At 44.0% G+C, this 20,648-nt stretch overlaps 4 protein-coding genes across 4 annotated transcripts; 2 read left to right on the forward strand and 2 right to left on the reverse strand.

Annotated features, from left to right (window-relative positions):
- Positions 1-1,577: 1,577 nt before the first annotated feature.
- LOC134526117 (shematrin-like protein 2) lies at positions 1,578-19,915 on the reverse strand. Its single transcript, XM_063357620.1, has 3 exons — positions 19,631-19,915; positions 10,004-10,517; positions 1,578-2,047 (listed from the first exon to the last, which is right to left on the reverse strand). The coding sequence occupies exons 1-3, from the start codon at positions 19,913-19,915 to the stop codon at positions 1,578-1,580; spliced, it is 1,269 nt and encodes a 422-aa protein (XP_063213690.1).
- LOC134525901 (scale keratin-like) lies at positions 7,449-7,892 on the forward strand. Its single transcript, XM_063357214.1, has one exon. The coding sequence runs from the start codon at positions 7,455-7,457 to the stop codon at positions 7,890-7,892; it is 438 nt and encodes a 145-aa protein (XP_063213284.1). The 5' UTR covers positions 7,449-7,454.
- On the reverse strand, positions 9,990-10,496 carry LOC134525898 (scale keratin-like). Its single transcript, XM_063357210.1, has one exon. The coding sequence runs from the start codon at positions 10,494-10,496 to the stop codon at positions 9,990-9,992; it is 507 nt and encodes a 168-aa protein (XP_063213280.1).
- Positions 15,502-15,972, forward strand: LOC134525899 (scale keratin-like). The gene is made up of 2 exons (XM_063357212.1): positions 15,502-15,839; positions 15,894-15,972. The coding sequence occupies exons 1-2, from the start codon at positions 15,502-15,504 to the stop codon at positions 15,970-15,972; spliced, it is 417 nt and encodes a 138-aa protein (XP_063213282.1).
- Positions 19,916-20,648: the final 733 nt, after the last annotated feature.

A 20,648-nucleotide genomic window follows, 5' to 3' on the forward strand; every position in this document is an offset into this window, starting at 1 on the left:
TTCCTTCAGGATTGCATAGCGGGATCTCTGTTAGCACCCATTCTTAAGGGCTCCTTTTGTTGCAGGAGCTTTTGTTATGGTAGTCTTCATCACAACAGATTTTCTTACAGATTTTCAGGTCCTGGCAGCAAGTAGATCATCCCTGTTGGCTGTTGTTTTTATACTGGGTACCACTGTGGAAGCTGTGGCTCTTGCTGGAAGAGCTATTCAATTTACCAGAGATAACTAAGTAAAAAGAAATAAAAGGCAGATTTAGAGCTGATTTTTTAGGGAATGAGTGCTGGGAAGTGTGCTGTCTGCACTGTTCAGTGACAGAACATGGACCTGGGCATGCGCAGCAGCTCTTGCCATTCTTTCTTCATATTCTGCCTTCAGTTCCTGGTTGGATATTCTCTGAACGCTGTTACTTTATGCTTAGCCATACTTCTTACTGTAGCAAAATATGTAGCCTAAGATCTTTTGGCAACTGAACCACATAAAGAAAACTATCTTGTGAGATAAACATCTGCTTGAATCAGGAGATGGTTACTTGCTTTACTGATAACCTAAAAAGATATGCCATGTATGGTGCAGTATTTTTGTTCAGGTTTAGGCTACCTATATAATATTTACAGAAATTTATTTATATTTAATATATATATAACTTAAACAGAACCAAAGAAGTCCCAAACCCAGAAACTCTATCAGATATACTGTGAAATTATGCACATGGTCCTTCTTGTGGTTTTGGAGAAGTGTCATCTACACACAGCCTGAAATTTGGAGCGTGAGACAATTGAATAGCATGGATCTGGGCTGGGCTGTGCTAGAGAAACCCAGAATCTGAACTCCATTTAATGTCAGTCACCAATCTTCCAATAAGAGCTGTGCTGGTGAAATGATTTGTATGACGTTGGATTAGAAGTCTGCAGTGGAATAAGGAAGAGCTTAACTTTCTGAGGGTGAACAGACATTTGTGGTCCTAAGAATTATCTGACAAACTCACGAAGGGGTACTCTAATAAAGCGATGTGTAGAGAAGGCTGCTCTTCACCTATGACCAGCATTTTGTGACCCTGTTATTGCAATTCTGTGGTGAAACAGGCCTAGCAAGGGCTCCTCATGGAGACTTTCACTATGTGGGCAGGGTTTGCACAATATCATTGCAGCTATATGTACACCAGGCAGCTTTATCCAGAAAAGTTGGCAAATTCAGAATGGATGAGAGTGCAAAACCACAACACACTTATTTTAAATGATGCAACAGAATTTTAATGAGAAAGAAAAGAACACAAGTACATTGCAATATCAAGAATGTATATCCAAGATGTCAGTCAAATGCATTTTGAAAGATGCTGTTAGATGTCTCACTGCATTCAGTTACAAGGATGATAAAGCAGAAGATAACAAGGAATTGAACCCATGAAGAGATCAGGAGAGAATTCAAAGGAAAAAAAAGGAGAGGTGCAGAACATGCAGATGGCACTGCACTGAGCAGGATTTGTGAGCTCTTTCCCAAAGCCGTCACTCATCTGCTCACTGGTGAATCTGCATTTTGCTTTTCACTTGAACATTATTCAGTGGATTTTCCTGTTGTGTTTAGCAGGGCCCGCAGCTCCCACGGTTGTACCTGTTGTACCAGTAGGAGTAAGGGTTGCAATAGCTGGAACCATAGGGTCTACCATAGCCATACAGACCCCCGTAACCCAGGGAGCCCCCATAGCCCCACAGACCCCCATAGCCCAGGGAGGAGCCATAGCCACCATAGCCCCACAGGCCCCCATAGCCCAGGGAGGAGCCATAGCCTCCGTAGCCCCCAGAGCCCCCAAGGACAGGGGCTCCAGAGGATCCCACAACGGAATCCTGGGGGAAGGAGCTGAGGATGGGGCCAGGGAAGGTGACGACGACGGGAGGTGGCTGGATGACAGTGGTGGAGTCAGGGCACTGGCGGACACAGGGCTCGTTGCAGCTGTCAGCCAGGGGCTGGGGACGGTAGACGCCGCAGGCGGAGGTGGAGCACAGGTCGTAGCAAGCCATCTTGTAGGGATGGAGGTAAGTGGCAACACACACTGATGAATAAAAGAAAGGTATAAATTAAATGGGAAATAGAGTTTGAAAGTTGGCTACATGGACTAGAATAATGGCATTATCTTTCACGTCTCGATTGTCCTTCCTTCTCTTCAGTCTTTTCCATGTGACATCTCTTCCTCTTGTAAATCAGCACTGCCCAGTTTGCTTTCTGAGCAGCCATCTCTTCTAATGGTCTCATTCCTAATTTCTTATACTTGGTTCCCTTTGAAAAGTAGTTCTTTGCTCTACTCCACTGTCAAACACTGCAAAAACATTATCCATCATTTTACTTTGCAAATTACTTCCACTATACATTTCACCTACCCTTACAATGTCCATGTCTAAAAGATTTTTTTTTGTTTTCTATTAGCAAAAACAAAGCAGTGTAACCTGACTACCAGCAAAGCCCATGGTAAATTAATAGGTAGCTGGAAGAACAACTCTGGCATATTGACTTGTAACGTGCTTCCAGAAGCAATAGCTAAAATCATGCTGCCAGTATGCTGGACATGCTATAAACTTGGATTAAATAAGGCATTCCCTGCCCTGAAATGCTTGCAAAGTAGCTTGAGAGTCGCAGGGTGAGTGAAAAGATTTTTTGATTTCCCAGATGGGAAACTGGTACACTCAGATATCTAGGGCTGAGTTTCTACACCAGTAGGCTGATTTGAGCTCTTCAGAAAGATTTTTTGCCATAGGACCTGATCCAATCTAAAAGAAAACCTGTGGAAGGACTAGGAATCAATACCACCTGTGAACAATTTCTTCCCCCAACTAGAACCAATAAAATGTTAGACTGGGAGGGCCTTCTGGAGGTCATCTAGTCCAACTTCCTGCTCAAAGTGAGGACAATGTAAAGGCTAGGCTAAGATTTCCTAGTTTCATTTCTGTTTTCTAATAATTCTTTAGACAATACTTCTCCATTCTTTCTGGTTAAGCTTGTCACCTCCACAAATATAAACATATACATAGACACATAACAAAAACTTACATGCAAAATCCTTAAAAAATCCCTAGTGATTGAACTAGCCTTCTTTTGATGTTTTGGAAGCTGCTTTGATAGCTCAACTTTCTACTAACAGGAAACAATAATTTTTGAAAAGTCTAGTTTTACCATTTTAAACCCGAATACATGGATATCCAACACTAAATAAGAAAAATAAATTCATGGCAAGATCATCTAACATTATTAAGAATCTTGGAATACTTATGGATGATTCCAACCTTAATTAAAACTATCAGAAAAGAGATACTCAAAGTTTAGGAAAGAGATCAGGTAGAATGATACTTACGTTGTTCACGGAGGTGAATAAAGCGAGCAAAGTGGAATGAAGAGCCCTGAGTTGGGAGAGCTTTTATACAGTTCCCTAGATCATGGGGATCACCTAAGGTGCAATTTCTGCATGTGCGTAATTGGGGCAAACCCAAACCTAATATGACACGTAGGTCCTCAAAGTTTTGCTGACTATTTGTTTATTTGTTGGTTCGAAGTCTCATGAAATACGATAGGTGCATTTCATCACAGAAGCCTCTTTCATCTCAAATGGTTATCTGTCATATTCATTCCTGTTATCGTTCCATTCACATCCTTGGTGTTACAACAAGAATTATACTAACGCTCTTTCTCAGCTTCTCCATTATTAATGGCAAAACCGAGCTGCTCACTGCATGGCTGTGGTCCCTTGATGAGCACAGATTTTTCCATTAAATCCAGGCTGTAAGACACCTGGAGACAAAATGGAACTCATTAGAGCAACTTTGGATTGTCATTTTTATCTTTATCATTTGCACTCTCAGTTACTTAGTGTAAGAACAATACGGCACCCAAAGGAAGCCATAGGAAACCATAGAAACCATCTTCTGGTCCTTAAATGGTTTTATCTTGTTTGGCTTTTGCTCCTGAACACAATGCTGGCCTCATCCAATGAACGAGGAACTTGGGGAAATACCTCTTGCTCTCTTTGTTATGTATTCGGTCATGGATTACCCTTCCTGTCCTTTTCTCAAACACTGGCAAGTCCTTTGGACCATTTTAAGCAAAAGGCAGGAATATAATATAAACCACTCAGATTTTTCTAACAGATCTCTCTCACCGTATTTCAACCCAATTTGGAGCCTAGAAGCAAACTGAAATTTACCCTTTCTGTTCTCAATATTGAAAGGCACTTCCTTTGTGAGGCGTCACCCACATTTTGCAGTCTTCTGTCTCCTGATACAAAACCTTCAGGGATCCATCCTTAGTTCCACCTTCAGATCAGGCAACATTGAAGCCTACTGAGAAAGGAAATTAAATGAAACATGACTGGTGGCATCTTGCTAAAGCTATCTGGAAATATCCCACAATAGAGACAAAGAAATCATTTACATGGATAAAGGCTGATCATTGATAGAATTGTAACATCTCAAGAAAATAATCAAGTCCTCTGTTTCTGTGGTCTGATGTGCAACTGAGAATGATAAAGCTAGACTGATTATACAGCTTATGAAATGCTGTATTTTATTTAAATTTTATATTTCCTTCTGTACTTCTACATTGAAAAATTCTGAACATGCACAAATCCCCAGTATTCAGCCATGAACTGGTTATGCCAAGGACACAAATACCTTGACTTATGTATTTGAATGTGATGTCATTCCATAATTGCTAGGCACCTAAATCCAGGTACATGCCTTTAACCTAATTGTAAGAATGCATTCTCAAACCATTAGTAGATAGTTTGAGGCACTTGAAAGGACTTGCTCCCTGGAAGCTGGAAAATAATGTTGTCCAAAAAAACTTCTAACCACCTCAAAGGCTGAGAAACCCACCTCATAATTTAGAGATAATCTATGGCATAGAGTCTGCAGTATTAAAATAACACATCTGTAAACAAGGGAAGAACCAGCCTTTGTTTGTGTGGTGTGTTCCAAATTCATAATTGTTGCCTGTTCACAGAAACTGCCACCTCAGCCCTGTTCTGGAGTTATGGCTTGCAGCAACAACAGTGTATTGCAGGAGGTCATGAATTCCTGAGAATCAAAGTCAGTAATTCAAAGCACTTCTGTTACATTTCAATTTTTGCATCAGAGGACCCATTTGTACTGAAAAAGCTTAGCTTTCCTCAGCTTCCTATTAAATATTCTCAAGTACCATCTTTGGTACTAACAGCATCAAACCAACAATACCTGGAAAAAGTCTCTTTGTGGTCTTCAATCCCTTTGTAGCTTTACTTAACATCAGAAACTCATTCCTTGTTCATCTCTTAAAAAACAAAAGCAAGCCTCAGGAAGACAAAGCCTTCCTGTCTTCTCCGTGAAATTCTGCAGGCTTAGCTCTACACATCTTTGTAAGACAATACAACTGTTTGAGTGACTGATGGATGGAGAAACTGATTCAGTTCATATCTGCATGAAAAGAGTTCCCAGCACTCCAAAAAAAAGGTTTTCACCATTTTTTTCTGCTCAAGGTTAAATTTCAATTTCCATATGAGCCCTATTTAGAGTCTAGAGCATACATTGTAGGTCCCTGGAATTGCTGCTGCTCTTCTGAGTGGAATTGTCCCCATTACAGCCAGTGTCAAATACTACTGGAAAACATCATCAAGGGTGCTGTGTCCCCCAGCTCTAGGTGAGGAAGATAAAACAGGCAGAAACCACCCCCAACTTTTCTGCATATCCCATTGATAGTCTCTAACTTTTGTCCTGGCAGGTTGTAATGTGAATTTTATGTACGTAAACAAAAATCCTGTCCATGACAGTAGTATGTAATTCTGATAAACCCATGAGATGCTCTCCAGGTGTTAAGTTAATACAAGAGGATCTGGTTTAGTAATTTCTGTTGTAATTTCAAGGAAGTGACTGGAATAATGCCAGGGTTTTATTTTCCCAAAGTCATCACAAGATGAAAGAATTCTCTGTAATCTAAAGTAATGTTCAGGTCCTTACTACAAACAAATTTGAAAGGACTCATAAACTCCAATAATGAACTCAGCAATTTCATCATCTTGATGGGTTACACGTGTTTGAAATTGGGGCGGGCAACCAGTGTTGATTTTGTACCTCCAGCTGCTCCAATATAAAAGCTCTTCTCTCTCATAGCTCTTCCAAACACTTCCCTTGACTTCTTGGAGACTTGGGTAAGTCTGATTCTTCTTTATTGCTATCCATGTATCTTTCTATTGCTCGTTTCAACATCAGTTGGTGTCCGCCACCCATACTGTTGAGTGTATCTCTGTTGTTTTGGGACATAGATTCTCTTGCTGGCTCTGGGGTGGCAGGTGCACCTATTTGGTGTGGGGGGCCCTCCAGAGTTCTCAGTGTCGGAAACACTGGACCCTGAAGTGACTGGACAATGCTCTTAGTCATCCGGGTTAGTTTTAGGTAGTCCCGTGAGGAGCACAGAGTTGGACTTGATGATCTTCATGGATCCTTTCCAACTTGAGATATTCTATGGTTCTTACTTCAATGCATTTAACCTATTCCAAAATTTGCATATGAAGTTCAACATTTAATAAGGGCTTCACAACTGCAGCCATTCATGCAACCTGATGAACAAGCGATGCATCTGAGAAAGTTGTGTGTGTTGTCCTGGTACAGCAAATCTTCTGGCTGTCCTTTACTTTCTTGCCTTCATATTCTTCCTCAGAACCCTGCTAAGGACTTGCAGGACATAGTGAGTGAAGAATAAAGTCACTCTTGGAGAAAATAACTAAGTTTAGAGGGGAGAACATAGCCTGAATTCTTGGGTTTGCCAAGGACTACTGGTTTGTCCTGGGAATAATAATTTGAAATTAGTTTTTTTGAAAGATATTAGGGACTGAAACACTATTTATATTGAAATTGTCCAGGCTGTGTCCATACAGTGGCTGCATAGATGGGAATTGGGATAATAACACCACCATTTGTCTTTTATTATCTTGTCAAATGGCTTTCTGAGCAATCTGGGTAGTGACAATCCTATAATCTGTTGTTCCTACAACTCAGCAAAATTGGGCTGAGTGGTAAGAAGAAGCTACTATAATTAAGTTATACATAAACTACATCTCATGGAAAACTTGGATTTGGGTTCAGCAGGTTTACTACTGACTCATCAAATGTCCTTGGACAAAGTCACTTTGCTCTCCTTGGTTTTGCTTTTCAGTTTTCAGTTTAATGTGTAGAAATATCTCTAAGTTCTTTGAAAGTTGTTCATGAACACTTTCAGAGCTAGGCAAAACATTTTCTGTGTGCTTTTGGATGTGTAGACATCTTTTAGAGAATTTTCAAAAATCTACTATTTGAAAAATGAGGGTTATGATTGCAAAGTGGGAAATCAAGTTATTTACTCAAAATCCTGTACTTGACTCATTATTTTAATGTAAAGTCTTGAAGTCTGTCTTCTACTTAGTCTAATCAGTGTGTGTTGCAGCTTACCTCCATCCCTACAAGATGGCTTGCTACGACCTGTGCTCCACCTCCGCCTGCGGCGTCTACCGTCCCCAGCCCCTGGCTGACAGCTGCAACGAGCCCTGTGTCCGCCAGTGCCCTGACTCCACCACTGTCATCCAGCCACCTCCCGTCGTCGTCACCTTCCCTGGCCCCATCCTCAGCTCCTTCCCCCAGGATTCCATTGTGGGATCCTCTGGAGCCCCTGTCCTTGGGGGCTCTGGGGGCTACGGAGGCTATGGCTCCTCCCTGGGCTATGGGGGCCTGTGGGGCTATGGTGGCTATGGCTCCTCCCTGGGCTATGGGGGTCTGTGGGGCTATGGGGGCTCCCTGGGTTACGGGGGTCTGTATGGCTATGGTAGACCCTATGGTTCCAGCTATTGCAACCCTTACTCCTACTGGTACAACAGGTACAACCGTGGGAGCTGCGGGCCCTGCTAAATCCTGCAGAAATATCCCGAGTAAGGAATAACTGGCAACTGTGAGATACGATCTTGATCCACAGCCATCATCCCAAAGGAGATGTTGTGAAGTCCTGCCACCCCACTGCAGTGGAGCTGGGACCACACAGCGCGTCCTTAGTTTCTTAACCCTTTACTCATGGTCTTTTGGGCTTTTTTCTATCTATGTGTATAATGGGCGGGATAAAACACTTAATTTGTATTCTTATAAAATGGCACTTCACTGTCCAGCTGAAGAACAACAATTATGGAAAGAGTTGCCTGCACTCTGATGCATATTCTTGATATTCTACAATGCATTTCTGTGAACGTTCATTAAAGCGATTCTACTCTGCATTAAACAAATCAACTTTTAGTTTTCATTTCTTCTACTATGGATAGACAACTCTCCTCTCTATAGCTGGGGAAAACTCACATCCTTACATAGGATGAGGCTCAGACTTCAAACACACAGCTGAAATGGTCCAGCTATTATTGAAATCAGTCACCACTTGCAGCACTCAGTGCATGCATTTGGGAAGAGGAATCCTCCCTCCCCAGTTGGCCTGGGTTCCAATAACAACAACATTATTTTTAGAAAGAAATCAGACTAAGCCTCCATTCCCTAATGAGCCATTTAAACATCTTTGCTGATCATAGCAGGAGCAGAGCTGGTGGCTCAGCTGAGGCTGGATTCAAAGCAGATTATGGGGCAAAGGGTGGCAGATGAGGCCCTCAGGTGGGAGGGATGGTCCTGAGCCAGAAGTGATTTAAGGAGGTGGGGAGAGAGTGGTGAAGGGTATTGGGATGGAGCTGCTGAGAAGGAGAGAGTTGGAGGAGCTGCAAGAAGAAAAAGAGCTCCTCAGAGGTGGGTAGACTCTATCTAATGGACCTTTTAGGTGAGGAATATCATGGGAGAGGCTGAAAGTTAGAGCTGCTCAAAGTAGGGGTTTCTGCTGTGAGGGTTTCCCACGCAGGAGGAGTTGGGAAACACAACAATGGTGTTGAGGATGTGTGTACAGGGTTATGACTTTTTCTACCTTTTAGGCTTTCCAGGTACCATAACTTTGTTTTACCTGTTCCGGCTCTTCTTCTGGCACAGATGAATCAGCCCTTGGGGCAGCTGAATGGAGTTTTCTGTCAAAAAAACATCCAACACCTTAGAGTTCATGATTATACAGAAAGACTATTACATACATTTCAGATTGAAACATTCCATTGTATGGTCCAGAAAACTTTCTTTCTTTAAGGATTTGACAGAAAATTAGGTTAACTTTCAGTAAAAACTATTACTAAGGACAGAGTTTAAGTATTCGAGGGAGAATCTGAAGTTTAAGGAGATAAAGACTTAGTAGGAAGAAATTCTTGCTGAAGTCTAATGTTTTTAGGAACGAGTTTAAAATTAGTTACCTACTCTTTCATTTCTCTACCACTACTAAACTGTAACCAGTGAATGTTCAACCAAGAAGGCAAATTCTACAAAAATGTCAAGAATCTTTATCTGAAAAATGGGGAGGGCAGGACAGTAGCTATTTCTGGGCTGAGGGCTTCAAACTGCTTTTATCCATTTGAAATCTCTGATTTTTTTTTTTGGGCTGGACACTCATCCTACATAGTTTAGACTGTTATTGACAACTGCACAGGTCAGACTTCTCCAAAGGCAAATAACAAGAGTGAAAACATGAGACAAGAACAGCAGAACATGGCAACTTTGATGCAATAAACTTTTAATGATAGTGAGGTAAAGAATACATTTTCAGAGTCTCCGACAAGTATCAAACTGTTCTCCAGACAGGGATACATTCACATAGGGTTGATTATTTTTTTTCTTCCTGAGTCTTAGCTGTTAATTCCAACAAACAGGAACCATTTTGAGCAACTTTGTTACATGTTTTCCCCCAGGCAATATGGAAATGTGACAGTAGAAGCATTAAGGCAGAAACTGAAAGTACAAGTTAAGAGGAGAAATTCAAGGGGGGCTGCAAGGGTACAGCTCCCTGGTCTTGGAACAGAGCAGTGGAAGCTCAGACCTCTTTAGCTGTGAAACCATCCCATCTCGTTTGTTGGTTATGCCTCACTTGGGATATTTCTGTAGGATTTAGCAGGGCCCACAGCTGCCACGGCGGTACCTGCTGTACCGGTAGGAGTAAGGGCTGCAAGAGCCAGAACCATAAGATCTACCATAGCCATACAGACCCCTGTAACCCAGGGAGCCCCCTCCACAGCCCAGGGATGAGCCCCCATAGCCCCCCAGACTGCCATAGCCCCCCAGACTGCCATAGCCCCCCAGACTGCCATAGCCCCCCAGACTGCCATAGCCCCCCAGACTGCCATAGCCCCCCAGACTGCCATAGCCCCCCAGACTGCCATAGCCCAGGGAGCCCCCAGAGCTCCCAAGGACAGGAGCTCCAGAGGACCCCACAACAGAACCCTGGGGAAAGGAGCTGAGGATGGGGCCAGGGAAGGTGACGACGACGGGAGGTGGCTGGATCACAGTGGTGGAGTCAGGGCACTGACGGACACATGGCTCATTCCCACTGTCAGCCAGGGGCTGGGGACGGTAGACACCACAGGCGGAGGGGGAGCACACATCGTAGCAAGCCATCTCGCAGGGACGGAAGTCAATCTGTAAAACACGGTCATTTAGGTTAACAAAGAAATATCAAATATTAGGTTATGATGAAGCAGTCCAACAGGGTATCAGTAGTAAACCTGAGAAGTAAAAGTGTTTTCTATTACTGTTCTTCCTAGAACTGTAACCTGGAGGCTAGTTTGGACTTTAGTAAGACAAAGTCATGTACTTTTCGATTGTATCTTTGGTATTTCCAGATGAGCTAATTTTAATACTATTACATTACTATTGGTTGAGGGTTTATACTTAGTAAGTTTGATGTTTCCTGTTTTCGGCTCTGCAGAACTCTACTAAATGCAGCCATATGAAACCATGTATATGAACTGTTCTTTATCTTCTAAAATAGTCAAGTAATTCTTTAAAATGCTCAAATGTTGCAAGTTTGGGATTCAAAATTGCTTGATATACCCCTCTTCTGGAGCCTATCTTTACAGAGCCTGGTAATGAATGCGATAACAAACATTATTTCAAGCAGCACATAATCTACGTATCACTGTCAGCCTGGCAGTAACTGAAGAGGACTTGGCCCTAAATTAAGACCCTGAGTTCTTGACAGGAAGTTTAGCAAAGTTGTAGAGAAATCTGACTTACCCAATTCACGAAGGCGAGTAAGGTGAGAGAAGTGGATAGAAAGACTTCGTGCAGAGAGTTTTTATACAGCTCTGTCGATCGCCTGGAGGATATTAGGCATCCTGTGCGTGAGTTCATAATTAGGTACCAACCCCAAATTGTAGGACACGTAGTTTCTCAAAGTGCTGAAATTGTTTTTGCTTATTGCTTGTGCGTTGCAGGCATTTCAAACCCACACATAGCATGACATGCACACTCAACCACAGAACTATTATCTCATGGCTTTACATGTAGGATTATTTTTTATTATTCCATTGCTCCCTTTAGCATTAGGGGAGGAAGTAAGCTGATTTAATTTATTTAAGAGTCCTGCATTGTTAGGATGGCAGGAAGACAGTCATTTCTTTTGTCCAGTTACAGGTCTTTTAGTGTAATGAACAATATACCTGGAGAAAAAATGGAATTTCTTTTAGGATCTCAAAATGAAGGCCGGAAACAAAAAAAGAAGGGTAACAACATTCTTTCTGCAGGCTTAGTTACCACTTCTACCTCCAGCTACCCAATACAAGCCAAACGCAATAATCGGGAGCATATTTTAATGGCTTTTGGATGGTTTTCTACTAGTTGTATTTCAGTCCCAGAAACAGGGAAATATTTCAGCTGTCAGTCACAGGTCTATAGAAACTGATTCTTCTGAGTTGTTTCATGAGCATTTCTTTCCTTTATGCTTTATCATGTTTTCTCCTCCTATTGTTATGTGTTAGAGAGACATATCTAAGAACACAGGACTAAGAAAAGCAAGTGTCGTGGTTTTGGCCAGATTGGCCAATCAGAAGGACAGATGGCCCTCCCCCTGGCTCTCTCCTCAGAGAGGAGAGGAAGAGAAAAGGAGATTCATGAGTTTAGAAAAAAGGACTAAACCACTTTAATGAAAATAATAATAAATAAGGAAATACAAAATAATAAAACTTAAAAAAAGTATACAGCTCCCAGGATGATGGTCGCGTCACCAGCAGACACAGGGAAAGTCCCAGACTGGAGTCAGTGATGGACATGATCTGTATTCCGGAACTAGAGTCAGGAATGCTCGGATTGGGATCAAAGGCAGATGAACAGACAGGGTCCTCCTCAGATGTCGACCATCGAAGAAAGAGAAAAACAAACCAGAGCAGCCTTGCCCCGTTGATCCCTTAGCTTTTATACTGAGCGTGATGCGTATGGGATGGAATACCCTGTTGGTCAGTTTGGGGTCACCTGTCCTGTCCACTCCTCCCTGCAGGTGGGACCCCTCTATGCTTCTCTGCTTCTGACCCTCTAATGGGGCAAACAGCGAAGTTAGCTGACCTTGGTTGTTATAGCAATAAGTATAAGCAAGAGCCTCGCTCCGTACCATTCCTTGGTATAATCAGGTCTTATCACTCCGAGAGTGAACAGTTTCTGACCAATACGCTGTTAATTTCAGACTTTAGTCAGTTAGAAGAGGCTCAGCTAAAAAGTAAAATTACAAATCAGAAAATTGGTTCTGTTTTACCTCAAACCAGGACAGCAAGTAAATCAGGTGATAAGACATGGCTACTGAAAAGGATTCTAGCCTTGACACAATGAAGAGAGACTCCATTGGTTTTGGGTTTGGTTTTTGGGTTTGGAATTTTTTTGGGGGGGTGTAATAGTTCCATTAACATAAGTAAATTTCTGCTTCTGGACCAATGTGCACTTTAATAAAACATAAGATAGATTTTATTCTTAAAGTCAAAGAAAGGAAGGTCCAAAAAGTGTTATAAAACACGAACTGATTACGGGAAAGACCCAAGTGACTTTAACTTCCTTATTTTAATGTGATAATCTCTCCTAATAGTGGGGTGTATGCATCCAGGCGTACTTTTTATGTAATTATGACACAGTATGTACAAGCTAGTAATGAGTGTTCTTGAGGTATTTGAAAATACCTTGGAATGCCCTCATAAAACTTTGAGGTGGCCCTTTTCAGTATTGTAGCTGAGGAAATTTCCATATGTATCTCCAGATTTGGAAAAGCTCATAATTTGGAAATAATATGTGGTCTGAAGATAACTATGTTCATGATTATGATAACCATGATAATGATATAGTGTTACAACAATGGCATAAACAAAGAAAGAAACCTCAGCAAAAGCCAGCATTTGCTTTTCCCAGCGAATTCCCACTTCATAATTACTCTCTACTGAAAGATGCCATCAATGATGGTGTTACCTGCAAGATCAGGTATAGTCCAGGATCAAGGACTCCTGAGGAGCAAGATAGAAATTAAAGGAAACTTCAGAAAAATGTATCCTCTCAAACTTGTGGATCAAACTGAGCTGAAAGTTTGAATATCCCTGACTGCTTATGATTTCAGATATTCACTGGGAATCTGTCCACTTTTTGATGTCACTTCAATGACACTTTGATGTCTAAAAGGTTGCTTTTATCTATTGGGTATGCAAGTGAAAGAAGAGTCACAGAAATCCTTTAATACCTGTGAATGGTCTTCGATTTAAGCAGGAAGTCTCATCAGTTTATATTAAAAATAAATATCTCTCCTCTCAGAACTAAATTGAGCTTTAAGCTGTAGTTTGAGGGTCCGATAAAACCTAAGGCTGTTTTGGACATGTGCCTCTGTGTGTTCGGGAATGCCCACAATATAATCTCTGCCCAAAATTCAGAGAGTATTGGGAATCCTCCATGGATTCCAATATGAATTTTATCATATCTCAGAAATAAACATAAGCACATAAGAAATATTGCCCACTCTCCTGAGGATTTAACAATAGACTGCATTTTATCTTTAAGAAGAGAGAAAACTTATGTACGGGACTTTGACAGCAACATCTCACAGCAGGTTATTTCTGATAAATGTTTGGGCATTATTGTCATATAAGACAGCAAAAGAAGAATATCTGTGTATAAGCAGCTTACTACATGGCTCAACTCCAAAGAGAATAGAAAATTGATATTAATTTTATGAATCGTGTTTTAGGATGAAAGATGTATTGGTTTCACCCATCACTCTTTTAGATGAAAGAACCTTGTGTGATGTAATGCATGTGTTACGTTACATGATAATTGAAATCAAGTAATAAACAAAAACAGAGAGCAAAAATTTCATCACTTTGTGGAGCCATCAATACAAAAAATGTGCCGTGTCAACTAATTAGATCCACATTCATAAAACCAGCTTCTCATCCCTCAGGCAGTCTGAACTGTATAAAAGCTCTCCCTACTCAGGGTTCTTCCAACCTCTTCTCTTCACGCGCTCTCCTCAGCAAATCGGGTAAGTCTGAATCTGCTCTTTACAACTACTGGAGTAAGTCTTTGCTATACAATTTAATCTAGGATGGTCTCTTCCATTAAGAACTAGTGAGTAGAAGGTTAGGTGAAAAGATAAAGCTTACAAAAATGATTATATTATGGACAGCTATTCTCTGCATTCAGGGTTGGCATTTAACTTCAAAGCAAACTGAAAGTTTCTCGATATTGCAGAAAATTAAGTTCGTTATTAGTTCACTTCCAACAGCTGAAGAAATTATGTGACTAGATCAATATGCATTCCCCTGCCCTGTTTGCCTATATGGGAAATTATATGAAAAGTTTAAGTCTTCATGGTTCACAGGGAAATGCTGAGCTTAGGAGCAGACCTTCCATTATCTGCAGTTTATTCCATTACAAATCAGTCAAGGTGCTTTTACATTAACTCAAGATAAATGGGCATGAACACTACCAGAGATCAGGCACTGGCTTAGGCAGAGGAGGTCACAGAGATGAATTGAGAGCTGTTGAAAATGCTCTGTAAGAAATTTATTTAATTAAGAGAAAGAGGGGTATTGGAAGGAATTTAAGAAGCTGACAGGAGAAGAGATGGGTTTTTCATGTTAATGGGGGCAAGTTGTTTAGAGTCAGATCTTTTTTTCAAAAGAGATCAGAGCCCAGAATCAAAACAGTGTGGTGTTAAGCTAGTCGCAAATATCTTACTGCCCTGATTCAATGTTTGGAAACTGGCGGCAATAATCTTTGCAATTTTCTTGTAATGGTCTCATCAAACAACTTACTGAGTAAAATCTGAATAGACAATTACTTATAATCCCTGTTCTCACAAGGCTTAGAACAAAGGAGATCAGTGGGAAAGAAGAGTTAGAGTCATGAAATCCATAACAACACACTCTACTCTTGGAGTCCCAGTCCTTGCTGATCCAATGACTCACCAAAGCATCAGAGCAAATAATTTAGCTGTTCTGCTTCAATTTTCCTATGTAATAGACATGAGCAAATTGGTGTACTTCAAAGCACTCCTATCTGGGGAAAGGCAGAGAACTCTCTAGCACTTTTATGTATGTAAATAATATCTTATACTTGGTAAAATCAACTCTTGTAGATTGACTTCCATCCCTGCGAGATGGCTTGCTACGATGTGTGCTCCCCCTCCGCCTGTGGTGTCTACCGTCCCCAGCCCCTGGCTGACAGTGGGAATGAGCCGTGTGTCCGTCAGTGCCCTGACTCCACCACTGTGATCCAGCCACCTCCCGTCGTCGTCACCTTCCCCGGCCCCATCCTCAGCTCCTTTCCCCAGGGTTCTGTTGTGGGGTCCTCTGGAGCTCCTGTCCTTGGGAGCTCTGGGGGCTCCCTGGGCTATGGCAGTCTGGGGGGCTATGGCAGTCTGGGGGGCTATGGAGGCTCTCTGGGCTACGGGGGTCTGTATGGCTATGGGGGCTCGTCCCTGGGCTGTGGGGGTTTGTATGGCTATGGGGGGGGCTCCCTGGGTTACAGGGGTCTGTATGGCTATGGTAGATCTTATGGTTCTGGCTCTTGCAGCCCTTACTCCTACCGGTACAGCAGGTACCGTCGTGGCAGCTGTGGGCCCTGCTAAATCCTACAGAAATATCCCTTTACTAAAGAACGCCTGGGAAATGCATGATACAGTCTTGATCCTCAATGGAGCTCCTGAGTAAGGGGCAGAGCATCAAAGACTTCCACTTAATAGAGTGGAGTCAGAATAACTCCATAAATTACACTTCTCATTTCCTTCTTCATTTGCCTCATCACTTCTTCCTTGCTCTGGCCCCTGCCCAGATGTGCAATTGCACCTTTGTCCCACCGGGCACTTGCTTGTCTCTGCAACGACCACCGCCTGCCAGAAGCCTGAAGGAGCAGCTCTCTTGAAGCCTGGGGGGACAACCTGCCTGCCTCTGCCTTCCGTGTCTTTCTCCGTTCAATAAAACAAGCCTGCCTCCAACCCCTGCCTCTGCGTTTTCCCTCTCAAGGCCCAGGGTGGGCTGCAGGGCCTGCTCGCCCTGCCCGTGCTCCCCGCCAGCCGGGCCAGGGCAGTCTCTCAGCCCCAGCAGAGCCAGGCCCAGCTGCCTTTGGGGACAGCCCCCAGCCCTGGCCACACGTAGTCCTGCTAAAAAACCTATATGTCCAGTATTTCACTTCTATGAGCTGAAATTATCATCTCCCCCACACTAATTATTCTATCTGCCAAACTTTTAGTGATTAGTCCAATTTTTTTTTCCACTAGTTAATTTAGTGCTGGAATTCCTTTTGATTTTTACATCTCCCCAGATAATGTATTAGAAACCATCAAACTGTGTTCAAAGACAAAGTGGAAAAACATGGCCTGAAGTTCTCTCAAAGCATATTCTGAAAAGGAACAATAGGAGGGAGGTAAACAATGGGAAATAATTTTTAAGATAGGTATCTGATGAGACAAGATGAAGCACTACCTTTTCTTTTTTTTGTTAGTCACTGCTGTGATAACAGTTGCCTCAGGGAAGTTTTGACTGAGCACAAGTTGCTGGATGAAGCAAAAAGAATATGAACTAATGCATTACAGAGGATTTACCTGTTACTTTGCTGAGACTCTTTCAAAGAAAGACACCGTGCATGAAAGTACGTTTTCTTAGTCTCAACCTTCTGTCAGTATCATGCAATAGCAAGTCCGGTTTTAACAGGTAATTTCAACACCCCTGTAACTGGATGGCAAATGGCTGCATGCTGTAAGTACTAACAGGTTGAAATGGAAATTAATGTATAGTACTTGTGAATCTCACTTCTCTTTCAAGAAAATACTATTTTATTTTTACTGATTAGCAAATACTTATTGAGAATATTTTGACCAAAAGAAAAGCCCTTCACTGAAAGGTTCTCCTCTCTCTCCTCACTTTATCCTCCCTGTCCCAATGCTGCCTGCCCTCATGGGCCTGGGCTTTTGGGGAAAAGTCTGGGGGGCCTAGGAAGGTTCTGGATCTTGCAGGGCCTAGCTGAGACCCCAACTCCTGCCCCACGAGCGCCTGGACTGTGAGAAGAGCCCAGACAGCTGAGGTGAAGGAAGGCTTTTGGGCACAAGGACACAAGGAAATGGCTCTCTCCCTGCTGCTTCTCTCCGTCCTCACATGGTTTGAGGGCGAGGACACTGCTGCCGTGAATTCCCCGGAGACCAGTAACCAACCTCCTGGCTTCTGCCACACCAGCCAGGCATCTCCTTGGCTCGGGTGCCTCTCTTGTGCTGAGCAAAGCTCTCTTTCCTCCCAACTGCTCCAGCCAAGGGCAGTTCCTGGGACAGCTTTACAAAACATGGATGCCAGGCGTCCTCTCCATTTCTCTTCTGCTTGACACCAGGATCCTTACTGTCACACGCAGCCTCTAAGAGGTACTTGGGTGTAAATTAAACACGATCATAGCTGAACACCTGAGCTCCGACCGCCAAGTTTTCCTTCCACTGACTCTCTCAAAGAGGCAGTGTCAGGCAGGTACCAGCCAGGACCCAATTAGATGTATATTGTGTCAGAGAGCAAGTGCCTAGCCCAAGATAACAAGATTGGTGAGAGCTATTAGCACGCAGCTAACATGATTACATAGCTTCTATTTGGGATGGATGCCTGTTCAGGGTGAGCTCATGTCTGATTGCAAAATAATGCATAGAGATGCCCTTTCTGTCAGTGTCTAATGTTATATGGGAGTTATAGGTATGGAGGGAGTTTACTACATTGGTCACTCAAGGATCAGTCTCAAAACCTCTAATTACTTGTTTGCATAAATGGCATTGGCACATAATTTGGGAGCACTGTGTTTTATGTGCTGATAATATAAAGCTGAGTGGCAATAAACAGGAGGGAATCAGACTTTGAGACTGGAAAAACAAGATGGCTTAACTGATGGGAGTAACAATAACGGCATGATCTCCAGTAACACAGCGCAAAGCTGTCTGCCCGCTGACTACGGAGAAAAGATCTGGTGTAATACAGGTTATAATCAGAAAGAAGTGACAGAGGAGGAAAAAGTAACTGAGTAGCAGCAAATCGGTGTGATAGTAAGGTATTGGGAGACGGCATATTCTTGAGTCAATGCACTGTAAATACAGAATACCAGAAAGTAGTGGTAATATAAGCAGAACCTGTGAAAACAAGGGGAAGAGCACACCCAATTTCCTTTTACTGCCGACATATTACTACTTCTAGAAAAGACAAAGTGAATCAAAGAAATGTGAATGGAAATAATCTCAATGTAATTAATCTCACATGTACCACAGTAAGTGATAATATGATAGGATAGGTCAACTTACGCAAAACTAAGAAAAAGGTGACCTGTGTTTGCATTTGACCACAGGGAGTTACAAAATCCCTGAATGTGATACAGTAGCAGTTTCACAGAACTACAAAGTTTTGGAGAGTGGGAGGGTGGCATTGTTCCTTCTTCTAGAAGACCATGAGAAGTAGCTGAGACACGAAGACCTAGTGTATGAATATTATGGCCCAAATATATATCTGTACACGTATTTATATATAAGTATGCACACAATTAATGAAGAGAAATCTCTAGTAAAATCACTTTCTCCCCACTATTACACTTCTGCAGTAGACTTATTTCTCTCCCCAGTTAAAGAAAAGAAGATTTTCCCTGAGCTAAGCACCACTCATCTGCACCTGGAGAAGGAGAATCCAGAAATTGTATCTTCTCTCCAAGGTCTGGCAAGACATGCAAAATTCCCTGGTAAAATAAAAAGAGGCCAGCATCCTCCCTAAAAAAGCTCCCGTGCACTAAGCTTCAAAAAAGGAGAAACAGAGACACAACATAAATACAGGAAAATTTTATTGTGCTCAGAGGGGCAGGAGAGAGCGACAGAGAGACGGTGGGCAACACCCAGAGAGGCTGGAAACCACGTATTTCAGCAGGAAGAGAGATGTTCTCCAGAGGTTCGTTTCTGGAACCAGATGGACCCTTAGTACAGCATTCCAAAAGTAGATAACTTGGCCCATCAGCCCCGCAGAGCCTTTTGGGTCCAGCTCCTTCCCCGAGCGAGAGCTGGGAGGCAAGGGCAGGAGAAGAGGCCAGGGAAGGGCCAAGGGTGTGCGGCACGGCGAGTGCCCCGTGCCCTCCAGCTCAGCCCTGCATGGCTGGTTGTGGCGTTGGCGTTTGGGCTGGGGGCAGCGCCCGGGTCTGGGCTGGGTCTAGCAGGGCCCACAGGTGTCCCAGAGCTTCTTGGTGTAGCGGGGCAAGACGCAAGGGCTGCAGGCAGGAGCAGCGTAGGGTCTGCCAAAGGTGCAGAGGCCTCCCGAGCCCTGGGTGGCCCCGGCACCGTAGAGGCCCCCCAGCCCCAGGGAGCCCCCAAAGGCGGGTGCTCCGGAGGAGCCCACCACGGCTTGCTGGGGGAAGGAGCTGAGGATGGGGCCGGGGAAGGTGACCACGACCGGGGGCGGCTGGATGAAGGCCGAGGAGTCGGGGCACTGGCGGGCGCACAGCTCGTTGCAGCTCTCAGCGATGGGCTGAGGGACGGCGACGCTGGTTTTTGGTGGGCACAGGTCGTAGCAAGACATCGTTGCTGTGAGAGAGCTGAGCCTGAAAGACACGGCCGCAAGGAGAGGTGTCGTGAGCGAGGGGGAGATGCCCCAGCCGAGCAGTGCCCTCTTCCCAGAGCTGCCCCGCAGCTGGAGGGGACAGAGCCACCGCCTTGCCCACACCGCCCGCCGCTTGCCCTTTGCCCAGCCAGCCCTACTCAGTGCCCTGCTCTCCGCACCCCTCGCCTTGCCCTCTCTGCGTGCACAGAGGGCACGCAAGGCCTCCCCAAGAGCCTGTGCAGGGCCCGGCTGTGGGTGCCGCAGCCACAGGACTCCTTCCTCCTCCCGCCGCGGCTCAGCGCGCCCTGGCCGTCCAAGGCTGCTGCCAGCGTGGCCGCTGCCGTCAGGGCTCTCCTGGCCAGGGAGGCCCCACGCCGGCCCCTGCCAGAGGAGGCACAGACCCACAGGCACCACTTACCCTTTTCCTGAGCAGAGCGAGGCAGGAGCACTGGATGCCAGCGCTCGGCCAGGCCAGCGCTTTTATGCTGCTCCAGCGAGCGTGGGGAGGAGCTGGCCACGCCGGGGGCACGTGGCCCGTGGCAACCAAGCCCCTGCCTCCTCCCTGCGTGGCACGGGGCTGTTTTGCTGACGCCGTTTCCTCAGCAGCCCCAACCCGCTCTATCAGCCCCTGCAATTACCCCGCTCGCACGCTTGCCAGCTGCCACCTCATGGGCCAAATGAGCCCCGCTGTCTTTTCATTATCTCGCTGCGT

Source organism: Chroicocephalus ridibundus, chromosome 21 (genome assembly GCF_963924245.1).
Source record: "Chroicocephalus ridibundus chromosome 21, bChrRid1.1, whole genome shotgun sequence".
In the NCBI taxonomy this organism is placed as follows: Eukaryota; Metazoa; Chordata; class Aves; order Charadriiformes; family Laridae; genus Chroicocephalus; species Chroicocephalus ridibundus.